Genomic DNA, 16,040 nt, shown 5'->3' on the forward strand with positions numbered 1-16,040 from the left:
ATAATATTTGAGAAATTGTTAGTCAAGAGTCACTGGAAGTTTATGCAAGTCAGAACAGAGTTCCTGTATAACCATCTTGCCTAGAGACAAATCCCCTAAAAAGGAGTAAGTGATAATGGGAGAAAACTAAATCAGTCTGACCGAAGTGCTGGGAAACAGGTATCTGCTTACAAATCTATGTTATGGAATCTTGCTTCTGGTTGCTAGAAATACATCTTATTTTAAAGCATATAGCCCCTACCTAGCAAGTATATAGGCTGTAATAGTATATATACTGTACTCAAAGTAGTAGAATTTGCTTACTTACCTGTTTTACTTAATCTTACTGTTGCTGTAACAAAATGTCCTAAGTAAAGCAACTTTAGGAAGAAAGTTTTATTTCAGCCCACAATTCAAGGGCATTTTACTCCATTTTCTTGCATCATAACCACAGTTTTTTTCAAAGTATATATACAATTTTGTCTTACCTAAAAACATTAAAAATTTATGATGAATATTTCTGTATTATCAACAATTTGAAACCTTTTTGAGGAAATCATTGATTAGTAGCCTTATCATTTAGAAATAGCTACAATTACTTATTTACATGGTACTTGTGGACATCAAACCTTTTGGCTGTAAGTAACCAATTTTATATTACACATTGTGGGGTGCACTTGATGTAATTATTTTATTAGATTATGAAGCTGTGTTTAGTTGAATTAAGGACATTAAGTGCAGTTATTTAGAACTGAAATAGAGAAGTTTTTATTTGTTCCTTTTACTGATAATTATAGTGTATAAAATGATTAAAAATTATGGATGTACTGCAATAAAGTTAAAAGATGTTCCTCTTTGGATAATTTAAACCAAGAGCAATGTAAATTTGAATTCTCTACTTCTTTCCTATTGAATTCTGTCTCACTCTCTTTGTTTGGTATCTGTCCCTAACAAATGGTCACATTAAATATGTCATGGGGAAGGCATGAGAAACTTTCTCATTGGTCAATCTTATCCTAGAGTTTGCAATGATAGTAGTTATTTTACTGACCTCTATTGATTCAGAATAGCCCTGCAAACTACAATCATTTCAATCATGGAGCCTGCATGGGTCTTTGCTAGGTCCTCTGCACATATGTTATGGTTGTTAGCTTGGTGTTTTTGTAGAACTCCTGATAGTGGAACTGGGGTATCTCAGAATCTTTTGTCTGCTCTTGGGACTCTTCCTCCTACTGGGTTGCCTTACCAAGACCTGATATGAGGGTTTGTGGCAAGTCTTATTGTAACTTGTTATGGTGTGTTCAGCTGATATCCCTGGGAGTCTTGCTTTTTTCTGAAGGGCAACAGAGGAGGAGAAGATGCAGGGGAGAGGGGACGTGTGCAGTAAAGAGGAGGTGTGTTGTAGAGAGGAGGTGTGTGTATTGGGTACTGGAAGGAGTGGAGGGAGAGGAAACTGTAGTCAGGATGTATTGTATAAGAGAAGAACTAAAAAAAAAACCTTACCCATGTGTTACTTCCAACATTTATGTTTGTTTTTTTCACAGTTGCTTTCAATCTGTTGGCTGCTTTCAACAAATAAAAAAAGGTTAATATAATTAATTTAAAACTATGGCCTTTCTATTTAATTATGTTATGCATCTGCATAAATGCACAATTTACAACAAGCATTTTTAAAATGAACACTATTAGCACATAATGAATATAGCAAAATAATTTTTTTCTCTGATTATATTGTTGTTGCTGTTCCTGGGTGGTACTGGTAAGTGGTATTCCACAACTGTAATAAATAGTACATTTAAAATAAGTCACTTTACCTTCTGATGACCTATGAATGGTTTTAACCATTGGCCATTATAAATAAAACTTATTAGTATTCACTATCCTCGACCAGAGATTCTTCAGGTCTGATCTTCATTTTAATTTACTTAAATGCATATAAAGGAACTAACTTTGCTGGCATTTTATTTTCCCTGAAGTGTCAGTCCTTAAGAAGTGCAGTATGTTCATTTGATTCCTTTTAGCTTTGTGTGAGAGCAGGCAACTCACTATCCTCGATATTGGCTACAACCACTTATAGCTGGATATTTATCTAAATGTAATCCAGTCATTCTCAATATGAGATTGCCAGCCACATTATAGAGATGATTGTATCCAGTTTTTACTTATCTCTGATAATCAAACATTATTTGATTTTGAGAAAGAAATTAGCTCTTCCAAAACCAAATGAAATCCATGCTTCTGAAATCCCTGAAATTTTTCCTAATCACAAAATATTCATTTTTTTCTGAGCTTAATTGAAAATAAATGAAGTAGAATGTACTGCTAATATCATCCAAATAAAATGTTTTACTATGGTGTGAGAAAATCCTCAAATATATGGTATCATGTGTTAGTTTAATAACTGTTAACTCTCATTTTGTTTATAAGCAGTTAACTATTATTTTTCTTGGTTGCTGTTAAGGAAGAATTAAAATATTAATTCAATGTTTCATTAATTATTATTTATTAATATATTATAGTTATCTTATGATTATTATGTCATAATTATTTATTATAATTATTATTTATTTTAGCTATAATTACTATAATTTATCAATTATTACTAATTTAATATTCCAGCATCACACATAGAAAAACCTGAACAAAATGACGATCAAATTAGTATATTGCACATTTGCTTCAATAACAAGACCTCACATTTCATTTTGGTTAAATGAAGCATTGTGTTATTTCTGCTTATGTGGTTTGTCCGATAGTCTTCTGGCCACAGAAGGGTGTAAGGTGACACACAGTTTTTCCTTGGAACTTGTTTTAGTTCAAGGCAAACTGGGAATTCCCTAAGGGCTTCAGCTCATTTGGAAGCAACATGATATGCCCACAGCATATAATTGATGTAAAATTTCACAGAACAATGTGTAAATTTAAGAGGGATAGCAGAATTCTCAGAAATGCTTTTCTCATAACCCTACAGTAACTAGAATGCTAGTATTAAGTCTCAAGTCTTTACTCTTTTTTTATTTGTTTGTTTTTGCTTTTTGGTTTTTCTACACAGGATTTATCTGTGTAACAGCCCTAGCTGTCCAGGAACTTGATTTTGTAGATGCTGCTGGCCTTGAACTCACAAAGACCTGCCCACTTCTGCCTCCCAAGTGCTGACATTAAAGGTTTGTACCACCATGCCGCACAGACTCAAGTTTTTTATCATAACTTTTATGCTGCTTACAAGCCACATCTCAGCCCCTAATAATCCTAGTTCTTTCCTAAGACTTAAAAGAATATAAACAGGAGAAACATCCATAAATATAAAAATAAAGTAGTTACTTTGAGTTCATAGAAGGTCTTATTCTATGAAGAACAAGTACAATGAATGTAAAAAACAGAAGTTTAAAAAAAACATTCATACCCAGTCCAAATCCCCTTCCCAAAATTTCAAAGACATAGGATGATAAACATTAAAGCTTGACATAATAAGTGCAAGAAATGTGAAAAAGTCTTCACTGGTCCATGTTGCATTCAAATATATAAAATCTACACAGTGCATAGAAAAATCTATGATTGTAAATAATATGTTAAAATCTTAAGTAATTCAGTTTATTTCAAACACAATTTATGTATACATACACACACATCAGGGGCTGGAGTAGGGTTTCAGCAGTTAAAAGTACTTGCTGCTCTTACAGGGGACCCAGGTTCAATTCCCAGTGTCATATTGTGGTGTATAACCACTTGTAGCTCCAATTCCAGAGGATACAATGCTCTCTTTTGACTGCTTCAGGCAACAGTCATGCATGTGGTATACATACAGACACTCAGCCAAAACATTTAAACCTATAGAAGAAAATAAGTAAATCTAAACAATTTTTAAATACATATCACTATACAATATATAAACCAATTTTTATAGTTTTTTTTACTTTATTATAATTTTATTTGTTTATTTAAAACCTTTTTACTCTTTGAAAGTATCATACATTTATACTGTGTATACTGATCATATTGATGCATCACTACCTCCCATCAACTTCCCCTAGTGCACTCCACAATATTTCCTTCCCAACTTCATATTTTACTTATACATTTTTGTTATTAATAATTCCCAACATCCAGTTAGTGGTACCCATACACACATAAATAAATTGTAGTCTGATAAGGCATAGAAAACCTTCTAATGCCCATGTCTCCAAAGGAAGCTGACTCACCTACTTTGATGGACATCAACTTACAAAACTCTTCTAATATAAATGGGAATTCAGATTCTCTACCCCACCTGTGCTAGAGTTTTGACTAGCTTGATCTTGTGGAGATCTTGTGCAGGCAACTGCAACTTCTGTGAGTTGATGCATACAACATCCATATTATGTCTAGGTATTGGCATCTCACAGCTCTCTCTTCATCCATCCCTCTTTTATGAAGTTTCCTGAGCTTTGAGAGGTTGGAGGTTGATAAACAAGACCCACTTACTGATGAATACTCTCCTACCCTATTACTTAGACTATCTCTTCTACCTCCCCAATCCCAAATAACTAACCTTCCTGCACCTGGATTTTAACTTCCTTGATGTATATGACTATGACTATGGAAAAGGGATAGTAAAGATGATGTAATTATATTAATGGTAAATATCTTAATGCTCTGTAAATCACCTGATCAAATGTATATGACTAATAAAACATAGAGCTTTTAAAATCATGAATCATGTGTTTATGAAATGAAGTATTTTCCTCATAAAGCAATGAAGCTACACATTTTCTATAGTCAAGATAAAATAGTATTGCAAGTATTTTGTTAAAATGAATATCAAATTAGCCATTTTTATTAAGACTATATATTTCCAGATTTTTGCTGATTCTTTTGAGAGAGCGAGAGCGAGAGCGAGCGAGAGCGAGCGAGCGAGAGAGAGAGAGAGAGAGAGAGAGAGAGAGAGAGAGAGAGAGAGAGAGAGAATTGACTCTTCACATGAATATCTCTTTCTTTGGTTGCCATCTTCCACTCTGTGATAAAACCATGAAGCCTGAACTCCAGGGAAAACTACAGTCTTATGAAAGAACACAAACCAGTCTCTGCATTTTCCCTAAGTCCTCATTAGCAAGGCTGTAGAGCAGAAGACTTCATTAAGCTTCATATTGTAACACTGTAACCCATGAACTTAGATTAGAACTCAGGGAGCCCAAACAAATTCCCTTAAGCTAGAACAAGGTGAAAGTGCAAAACAGTGTAAAAGAATATATCTTGATTTGCATATCAGCAAATATGAGTTTGCCTTCTTTTCTGAATAGAACTTTAAAAAAATAACAAGAACAATGTGCAGATTAAATGACAAACAGGAAATGTTCAGCTTGCTGTATAGCCAGAGATTTCAGAAGGAGCAGGACAAAGGGAAGAAAGAATTTAACTGAACATTGGACCACAAATGGGGCACTTGGTTAGCACATGGTGAGTAGTGCTGTTACACATCCTGCTTTCTCTGAACATGGAACCTGTCCTGCATAGCTTTGCCACTATAGTAATAGTGGCAGAGTTCATTTTTGGGAATCTGAGCAATGGATTCATTGTGCTGTCAAACTTCCTTGTCTGTGTCACTAAACAAAAGCTTTCCTCAATGGATAAAATACTTCTTACATTGGCAATTTCAAGAATTACTGTTATCTGGGAAATATATATTTGGTTTAACATTATATGTGATCCATCTTTATTTATGATTGGAATAGAATTACAAATTCTTTATTATAGCTGGATGCTTTCCAGCCACTTCAGCCTCTGGCTTGCCACAGCCCTCAGCATTTTTTATTTACTCAGAATAGCTAACTTCTCCTGGCGGATCTTTCTCTACTTGAAATGGAGACTTAATCAACTGATTGTGGGGGTGCTGCTGGGAAGCTTGGCCTTCTTGCTTGTAAATCTGATGAAAGCTGGCATCATTCTTGAAGAGAGTTTCCATCATTATGGAGGAAATACAACTGTGAATTCCTTGGGATTTCCTCTGTTTTCAGAGCTGACCTTATTCAACATGACTATGTTCTCTGTAATACCATTTTCTTTGGCTTTGGTATCCTTTCTCCTGCTAATATTCTCCTTGTGGAAACATCTCCAGAAGATGCAGCTCAATTCCAGAGGACATGGAGACCCCAGTACCAAAGCCCACAGGAATGCCATGAAAATTATAGTTTCCTTTCTCCTGCTTTATGCTACTTACTTTCTGTCCCTTCTGATAGCATGGATTACTGAGAAACATCACAGTGAACTGGTTCCCATTATTTGTATGATTACTGCACTCATGTATCCTTCAATACATTCATTAATCTTGATTCTCGGAAACTGTAAATTAAAGCAGACTTTTCTTTTGATGCTGAGGCATTTGGGATATAGGCTGAAAGGACAGAATACCCCAACTACATAAGGTATTGAGACAACATACTGTCATGTGTTCTAGATATTAAAGAAGTCTATGAGGAGGCAGTCTGAGGACATTTATTCCTATCTTCAAAATGAAAGTATCCAGCTAAGGAATCTGAAGACCATTGGACAAATGAGACATCTGAGGAAAAAGGATGAATTGTCTGGAGAAAATGTCCCAAGAAATGGAGTAAATTGCCCTATTGGTATATCACATTTCCAACAGGATAAGATTTTATAAATCTTCCCAAATGTTGATTTCTGCTATGCTCTACAGACACATAACACAAATGGTCTTTTTATAGTCCCAGTTCAATTAAAAATTAAAGCTGGTTTTGGAATTAGGGTGTGGCTCTCTCCTTCTCTAAATCCTAGCATGCTTGTTGAAAAGAAAGTCCAAAATCTCTGTCTTATGACAGAAGAACTACACGACATAGAACCAAAATTAAAGGACTATTCTATTGCTACTAATCTCATGATCCTTTGGTTTTATTTGGACTTTTAAAAGCTTTTCCTTTTCTTTTTTTTCCAGTTTTAAACCATTTTTTTTTTATTTTAGAACCTAAGGAATATTAACCACATATCTTTAAGCAGAAAACCCCTCTATCTTCTTATAGTATTTTTCTTATAGTATCTTTAGTGAAAAAAAAAAAACCAAAGAATACTTCTGGTGTAGAAATGATACTGAGTCTTTATGAAAAAAAAGAAGACTGTATTTTTTTTAATCTATGGAACTCAGAAGTCTAAAAGCAAAGGACAGTTATCAGAAGAGCAATTTCACCCATTTATGGTAGTATTTGCAATATTAGAATATAATTAGGTCATGTATAGTCAGACTACAAAAGAAACTGATCTTCAGGAAAGCACAGCACACCATGGAAATTTTATGAAAGAACACACTTGAACAAAAAGAACACTGTGCAAACTTCAAATTTAAGATTATGTGTTGCTGGAGGGCTTCTCTCCAGGTTCCACTAAGCCCCGCAGTCCCACAATCCACGTATAAAGTAATCACTCAGATGCTTATATTACTTATAAACTGTATGGCTGTGGCAGGCTTCTTGTTAACTGTTCTTTTATCTTAAATTAACCCATTTTTATAAATCTATACCTTGCCACATGGCTGGTGGCTTACTGGCATCTTTACATGTTGCTTGTCCTGGCAGTGGCTGCAGTGTCTCTCCCTCCTTTTTCCTGTTTCTCCAATTATCCTCTCTCCTTGTCCCGACTATACTTCTTGTCTGGTCACTGGCCATCAGTGTTTTATTTATATAGAGTGATATCCACAACAATTATGGGATGAATGTCTCTCAAGGACTTTAAATGCATGCTCTGTTCAAATACAGCTTTTTCTTACATGTAACAAGATGCATCTGTGTCTGCTGTATGAAGCAGTTAAACCTGCACAAACATATGATTTCAGATATGTGCTAATTTAAATATGCACTCTGCATATCATTTTTCTTCATCTTTGCAGCAGAAGGAAGGAGAGAAAACAGGCATTAAATACATCACAGTACTTAAGAGCTAAATAGGACAAATGAATCTTTCATCATACGTAAACAATTTAAACTCTTCAAAATATAAAGATGTATACTTCAACATGAACTCTAAATTCGCAATTGTTTCTCAATTTCATAAGCATACCTAAAACCAAAGTGAATCCCTCCTTCCAATGTCTTTTGATATGATAGGAGTTCACAAGTGTAGAATTTTAATATTTAAACAAGCAACCCCATGTCCAAGTACGATACCACAGCTGTTACAGGTATGGCCTTACAATTACCATATGTACCATATATGAAATTAAACTAGCAATAAATATGCTTCCACAATTACGCTGTGAATGATAGAACTGATGATGTTAGTGAAAAAACACTATCTTAGCTCAAGAAGATTATAAGAGAAGGACAAGCAGACGGGTATTCTCTTATAGGAAAGGTCATTTTTGGCAGAAACACAGAAAGCACTCTTTCTCCACGATGTGGGAATGCTATGGAACATTTATTTGAAACAGTGACAATGGCAGAACTAGACATTCTAACTCCACTGTAACACTTAAAATATTACAAACAAAGATCGCTGCTGCAGCACAGTGTAAGATTTCAATGGAGCTTACACAAGGTCAAATAAAACCTAGGACTTGCTGCTGCTCTGTCCAACACTTCAGTCCTATCCAAGTCAGATTCAAATATTGGTGGTCCCAAGAGATTCACTGAAATAGATCATTTTGAAATAAAACATTAAAAAAAAGACAAATCAAGATGCTTCAGTAACCATATGTCCAACTCAATCAACTTAAATGGGTTTTATTTGCTTCCCACTAACAAATCTTTATTTCCATTCATGAGAGCAGTAAGTCGACCATATTCAGCTTCCTTGCCCAGTAATTCAAAAGAAAAACCCAAAAAGATTAGTAAAGAAAAATGTAGGAATTAACACCCCCTAAATTTTTTAAAAATATGTTTAAGGTTGAAAAGTGTTTCAGGTTTGTACTTCCTAGTAGGAAAACATTATCTGAATGAAGACCCTAATGGCAAACCACTGTAAAATGCTTCAGCTGCAGTTGATGCAGAAGGGTAGGGATAATCTTCGAAGCACCCTAGCTCTCCCGATGAGGTCAGAGGTACACTGGTTTGTATTATTGCAACATCCAGTAAGTGAGCTAAGCAGCTCTTCATTCAGCAAGGGCTCTGTTTAACATTACGCTTGACCTCCAAACTTGGCTGACAATTTACTGATGAGATTCATAACCTTTGGGTTGCTCTGATATTTTGACATATTTCCTGGGTTCTGGGCCACATCCTGGAAAGCCACCATGACTTCTGGATCCTGCATGGCTGCAAGAACCTCTGAATCACTGAGGATTTCATTGAGTCCAGGCATTCCTGCCATTCCAGGTATGCCAGCGCCCATTCCAGGCATTCCTCCAGGGAAATTACCAAGCATACCCCCAGGAAAACCACCTGGAAAAGAGCCATATTGAGCTCCGGACTGTCTTCTGGCTTCTTCTTCCCTCTGGGCTCTCTGATGCTCTTCTCGAGCCTTCTTCACCCTTTCTATCCTTTCTTTTATCTCTTGCTCTTCACGCTTTCGCTCCTATTTTCTCCGATGTTCAGCAATTTTTTGAGCCCGAGGTTGAATCTCTTTCAGCATTGCACTGGCATCCTCGTCATAATCCAGTTTACAGGCAAGGGCAAGATCATGAGCTGCTTCTTTCCAGTGACCTAGAAGTCTGTGTGCTTTCCCTCGCCATTTGTACGGCTGAGCTGAATCAGGGTTTATTTCAATGGCTCTGTCACAGTCTCGGATGGCAGCGTTTGGCTTCTGCAACTTGATGAACACACTGACTCCCTTGGCATATAGGATTGCCAAGCGAGGATTTAGCTTGATGGCATCAGTGAACAAGTCAATGGCTTTCTGCAGCTCACCATTGTTTAGGGCCTGAATGGCAGCCCCCTTCTTTTCATTTGCTTGATCCATCATCTCCTCAGTGATCTCTGCATTATCATCTCCCATCTCTTGAGGGGCATCAGTGTCTGGCTCAATTACACCCTCACAGTCAATTTCTAGATCACTCTCCTCACTTGACAGTTTATCCGTCTTTGTTTTCCTGTCTTAGTGTCTCTTTTTTCTTCCTTGGTATTTTCTTCTGACTTAGTTTTATGAGTAGCAGGTGGTACTTTGCTCCCCATGCTCTCCACCCACTCCCTCAGGAAACGCATTTCCTCGGTGTGCAGGATACTCGGATCCTGCTTACACAATCTTCATGAGCAGGGATCCATGGTCAGGAGGCGGGAGGCGGTGGGCAGCGGTGGAGACCCGAGGCCAGGCCGGGGCGGCTCAACGTGACCAAGTAGAAGGGGACACAAGGCAGAACAGACTAGAACCTCCCCGGCCACTGGCTCCTCCCCCCAACAGCCTCGTGACCCCGGTCCCTAGCTCGCTCATTCCTACTCCCTCTGCCTCTGGACTTGTGCACCACCTAGAACCTTCTAGAAGTGTAGCTGTCCATGATATTGCCCACTTCTAGACCTGAACATTCTTACTCGTATTCTTTCCTCTGATCTAGCTCCTGGGAATAGATGAAGGACCTCGCATGTATGCTTCCGAGCGGGAGACAGGGAGGCACTTTTAAAAACTTTTCTTTTTTTTTTCTTTCTTTTTTTTTTTTTTTTTTTTTTTTTTTTTTTTTGGTTTTTCGAGACAGGGTTTCTCTGTGTAGCTTTGCGCCTTTCCTGGGACTCACTTGGTAGCCCAGGCTGGCCTCGAACTCACAGAGATCCGCCTGCCTCTGCCTCCCGCGTGCTGGGATTAAAGGCGTGCGCCACCACCGCCCGGCTTTAAAAACTTTTCTTAAGGAATAATATTATATCAAAATTTATAAAATATATATGTATATCTTATAAATTTTGATATATATATATATATATATATATATATATATATATATAACTTTCTGCCATGATATTAATGGTCATATAGGGTATTGACTAATTCTAGAAAAAAAGCTTCATCTAGCTTCCTATACATGATTTTAGGTTTGAATCTCTCTCAGGTAAGTAGGATTAATTTTTTGTACTCATGATGTATATAATAAATTATGGTCCTTTTTTAACCCTCCCAGATCTGCTGCATATGACATTTAAAATGTTTGTTTTCTGCAGTGAACCATGTCCATGCCTAACATTGACTTTTGAAGTCTCCAAAAGGAGGATGGGGCCCCACAAAGACAATTCCATCTGGACTTAGTAAAGTCACTAAACTGACAAACATCACCTAAAGATCGACTTTGTGCTACACAAACTGTTCAGGACAATTTCAAGGTAGCTAGCTTAGATGGTCCAGCCTAACAGACTACTGTAGCCAGGACTTGAGACAAATCCTGAACTTTCCTATTACACAGAGACATAACAAATGATACAGCTAAGTCTCCCAGGACTTGACAATTATTCCAGTTTTTTCAGGGTCCTCTAAAGATGCCATCACCCCCAGACAGCAGGAAGTAATTTTAAGAATTTGACACTCATATCCCCAAGAGGTAGGATTGTGATTATTGGTTGTTCTGTGGGTTATGGATATTTGTCATCACTTAGTAGGCTTGGTTACAAGTTGTTATTGGTAGTGATCAGGAAAAAAGCCGAACAAAGGAGATTAGACTCAGAGATCTTGTTCTAAAAAGAAAAAGAGGAGATAAAGAAATAAGAGAAGATGGTGGAGACAAGCAGACGCAGGTAGGCCTGTGGCAGCGGCCCGCAGAGGTAGACGATTCCAGCGGCAGTGGCCAACAGGGACATTTAGGCCCGGCGGCAGCTGGTGGAGACATTCAGGCCCAGCGGCGGTCCACAGAGGTGGACAGGCCCTGCGGTGGAGAGAAGCAGACGGCGGCGGCCAACAGAGACATTCAGGCCCAGCTGCGGCCCACAGAAGTAGACAGGCCACGCTGCGGAGACAGGCGGACGCAGGTCGGCGACTCACGGAGGTGGAAGGGCCCAGTGGAAACCCGCAGAGACATTCAGGCCCGGTGGCAGTTCGCAGAGGTGGATGGGCCTGGCAGCAGTGACAAGAAGAGGTAGGTAGGCCCGCGGTGGCAGCCGGCAGAGACATACAGGCCCCTTGGCTGCCCGAGGAGGCAGACAGACCCAGCGGTAGCTGACAGGAACATACAGGCCCAGTGGCGGTGGAGACAAGTGGACGCAGGTGGGCCTGTGGCAGCGGGCCACAGGGGTGGACAGGCCTGGGGACGGAGAGGGGCGGACGCAGCTTGGAGCAGGGACACCCCTAGCCCCAACACCTGGAGTGGAGGCTATCTTCGTGGGTCAGAACTGGGGCGAGTCTGGACACTCTGTCTGGGGACAACCCAGGGCCCAACTGCTGATCCTGTGAAACCCAACAACTTGGAGGTGTTGGTGAGACTACCCTGCTCAGCTGAAACCCATCTGGGAGAGGATTCAGATGCCTACAGTTTGAAGTCTGAAGAAACAAGATCAGCTGAGAAGTTGACAAATGAACAAAACATGACCTGGGAACACAGAAGAAGGCACTACCCAGTCACCAAACCAGATCACCAGAATCATAAGTATATAATTCACCGACTGAAATCAGCTGTCCCTGAAGAAACAGCCCAATAGCACCAATTTAACCAAGAACCCCTACTAAACCAAGACTAAAAATTAGAACAAGAGAGGCACTCTCAGACACAGACACCGCCTGCACCGCACAGAGGAAAAGATGAGTAGACGCCAGTGCAAAAATACAGGCAACAACATAAAGACCTATATGGCAACATCAGAACCTAGTGATTCTACACCTGCAAGACCTAAACATACCATGACAGAAGAAACAGAAGAAATCAACCCTAAAAATGACTTTAAGAAGATGATAGAGGCCCTTAAAGAAGAAATAAAACATTCCCTCAATGAGGAAATAAAAACTTTCCTTAAAGAGGAAATGAAAAACTACCTTAAAGAGGAAATAAAAACTTTCCTTAAAGAGGAAATAAAAACTTCCCTTAAAGAGGAAATGAAAAACTCCATTAAAGAGGAAATAAAAAACTCAAAGAAATGGAAGAAAAAACGAACAAAAAATGGGAAGAAATCAAATCAAGCCAAGAAAAAGCAATTAAACAGATGAAAGAAACATTCCGAGATCTGAAGAATGAATTTGAGACAATAAAGAAAACACATGCTGAGGGAATGCTGGAAATAGAAATCCTGACAAAACAAACAGGAACTACAGAAACAAGCATAACTAACCGATTGCAAGAGATGGAACAGAGAATCTCTGACACTGAAGACACGATAGAGAAAATAGATTCGTCAGTCAAAGAAAACACTAAAGACAAAAAAGTCATAACACAAAACGTCCAGGAAATTTGGGACACCATGAAAAGACCAAACCTAAGAATAATAGGGATAGAAGAAGGAGAAGAATACCAACTCAAAGGCACAGAAAATATATTCAACAAAATCATAGAAGAAAACTTTCCTAACCTAAAGAAAGAAATACCTATGAAGATACAAGAAGCTTACAGAACACCGAATAGGCTGGATCCAAAAAAAAGTCCCCTCGCCACATAATAATCAAAACACTAAACACACAGAAGAAAGAAAAAATATTAAGAGCTGCAAAGGATAAAGACCAGGTAACATATAAAGGTAAACCCATCAGAATAACACCAGACTACTCAATAGAGACTATGAAAGCTAGAAGATCATGGACAAATCTTATGCAGACACTAAGAGACCACGGATGCCAACCCAGATTATTATACCCAGCAAAACTCTTAATCACCATAGGCGGAGTAAACAAAATATTCCAGGATAAAACCAGATTTAATCAATACCTGTCTACAAACCCAGCCCTACAGAAAGCACTATAAGGGAAAATTCAACCCAAAGAAGCTAAACACATCCATGAAAAATCAAGCAATAGATAATCCCACACCAACATACACCACAGAAGAAACAAGCTGGTGTAGCTATCCTAATATCTAGAGAAAAAGGATGTTTCAAAAGAGAAGAAGTCTTGTGGCAATGCCTCAGTGGTCCAGGTAACTACCAGAACTCGGAAAAGTTGGTTGAACTTGGGATTGTCTGGGAGGCCAAAAATTTAAAAAGCAGAACATTCTCTCAAGACACAAGTTGTGTGATAATAGTGTGTTTTGTGTGTGTGAATGAGAATTTGTAAATGTTGAATTCTAGGCTTCGACAATCATTGTCAGTGCAGATTAAGCTGCAAGTATTTATGCTTTAAAACTTAAATTATAAAGCTAGTTACGTCTTTCTAACAACTAGTTTTAATGTTTATGAGCATATTTTACCTACATTACCTTTTCAGGATGTTGAGAAAGATGCATCACAAGCACAGGCTGGAGGCTGGGGGCTAGATGGTTTTGAGGAAGAGGTCTTGGTGGACTCTTTCATAGAGAAAAGGGAAGCATGCCTTCTGGGAAATGAGCTAAGTTTTAACCTAGTCTTTAAGATTAGAAGTCAAAAACAAAAATATTAAGGAAAGGAAAACCTAATTGATCTTTGAAGTATTGTTATGTGGAATTGAGTGGGACTTTTGAGGCCTTTCTTCCAGAAAACAAGGACTTGGTTGTCAGGCCTATATTAGGCCTAAACCTTGGTGCCATGTAGTTGTACTTAAATCATGTCAATGAAAAGTGTCTTAGTGATTGGAACTTCTAGTGCAGTTTGGAGTTCTTCCATTTGAAAAATGTGATATTTGCATGGGATTGTTTAAATCTTGTTTTCTAGTCCCTCCCCATCACCACCCTCATAGTCTGAAGGTAGATTTTTCTCTTGATAAAGGAACAAAAAAGGTGAACATCTTGTTTGTAAATAGGTATCTAGTAACTAGTGGTAAACTTGAAATGGTAGAATTCTTTAAAGCCTAATTCTAGGTAGCCTTAAGAAAATGTATCTTAATTACTTTTGAACCTGTATTCACCTTGTTTTTTTCAAATATCTTAAGTTATATTTTCTTTTTCAGAGCTGCTTCTTATTTGGGGCTACTTTTTTTTTTAAATTGAGTCGTAATTCATAAAAGGGTATATTGTTTTGATGAGACTTTTTACAACTGTGGCTGGATGTCTTTCTTTAGTCTTCCAAGAAGGGCCATTTTACTTTTTTAGAGTTACTTTTTAAAGTCATGAGGTCAACAACTTGGACTACTATGCATGTAAGTGCTAATGCAAATTAAAGCCCAAGTTGACCTCTAGCAGCAGTTCATTCTATGTTGACAGTGAGAGAACACTTTGCCTGTTAGGATACTGTTACTCGTGGACTGAAATGCTGAAGAAACCCCTCCCCCTATTTTGTTTTTTTTGCAAAAATCAAGGTATATTCTAGGGTTTCCTGGTTGACCTCAACAGATAAACTGAGATGATAGTCTTAGTTCAGAAATGATCTGAATGTAGATTTACAGTCTGCGTGTACAGCTGGCTAAGTGAGATCGCTTTCACAGTTATGCATGTATCCCATCGGCTCCCCATTAGTCACTGAACTCTTAAAACTGGTATTGTAACATTATCACAATGTTTTGCGCCAATTTTATAAACTTTACAGTGCAATATGTGTTCCTTTTCTGAGGCAAACCAAAGGTATATTTCTCAAGGTTCTGCTGCTATCAGCAGCGTTGATGGAGGATTTTTTATACATTTGTAATAGATAGAAATAAACCAGAAAAAAAGAAGAAAAAAAAGTGGTGGAGGAAAAGGTGAACACTGCAAGAATACTCAAAAGGGCTGAGAGTTGCAAACACCAAGAATGGCTTTGCATAGTAAATGGAACAGAACAGCTCTGAACGATAGCTTACTTTTCCTGGTTTGGTCTGACAGAATGATTGAATGCTTTTGTACAAAAATCAGAGCCTTAAAAACAAGGATTTGGTGAGATTGTAAAATGGTGTGCCACTTTGGCAAAACAGTTTGGTGGTTGATCAAAATGCAAAACATTGTTATTCTGTTACTCAACAATTCTACCCTTAGGAATATATCCTCAAACTACTGAAAATGTGCACCTATGAAACATGTACATGAAGGTTTACAGCAGTGTGTTGCTAATAGTAAAAAAGTTAAAACAACTCAAATAGCCATCAAATACTGGAGAGAAATAAAATGTGGCCTATTCATACAATAGAATATTATTAAGACATAAAAATGA

At 37.9% G+C, this 16,040-nt stretch overlaps 1 protein-coding gene and 1 pseudogene across 1 annotated transcript; one reads left to right on the forward strand and one right to left on the reverse strand.

Annotated features, from left to right (window-relative positions):
• Window positions 1-5,389: 5,389 nt before the first annotated feature.
• Window positions 5,390-6,376, forward strand: LOC114688058 (taste receptor type 2 member 102-like). The gene is given in 1 exon segment (XM_028862668.1): window positions 5,390-6,376. A coding segment is annotated over 1 exon segment (987 nt).
• Window positions 6,377-8,357: 1,981 nt separating this feature from the next.
• LOC114688065 overlaps window positions 8,358-16,040 on the reverse strand; it is a 51,613-nt pseudogene continuing 43,930 nt past the window's right edge.

Source organism: Peromyscus leucopus, chromosome 3 (genome assembly GCF_004664715.2).
Source record: "Peromyscus leucopus breed LL Stock chromosome 3, UCI_PerLeu_2.1, whole genome shotgun sequence".
Classification (NCBI taxonomy): Eukaryota; Metazoa; Chordata; class Mammalia; order Rodentia; family Cricetidae; genus Peromyscus; species Peromyscus leucopus.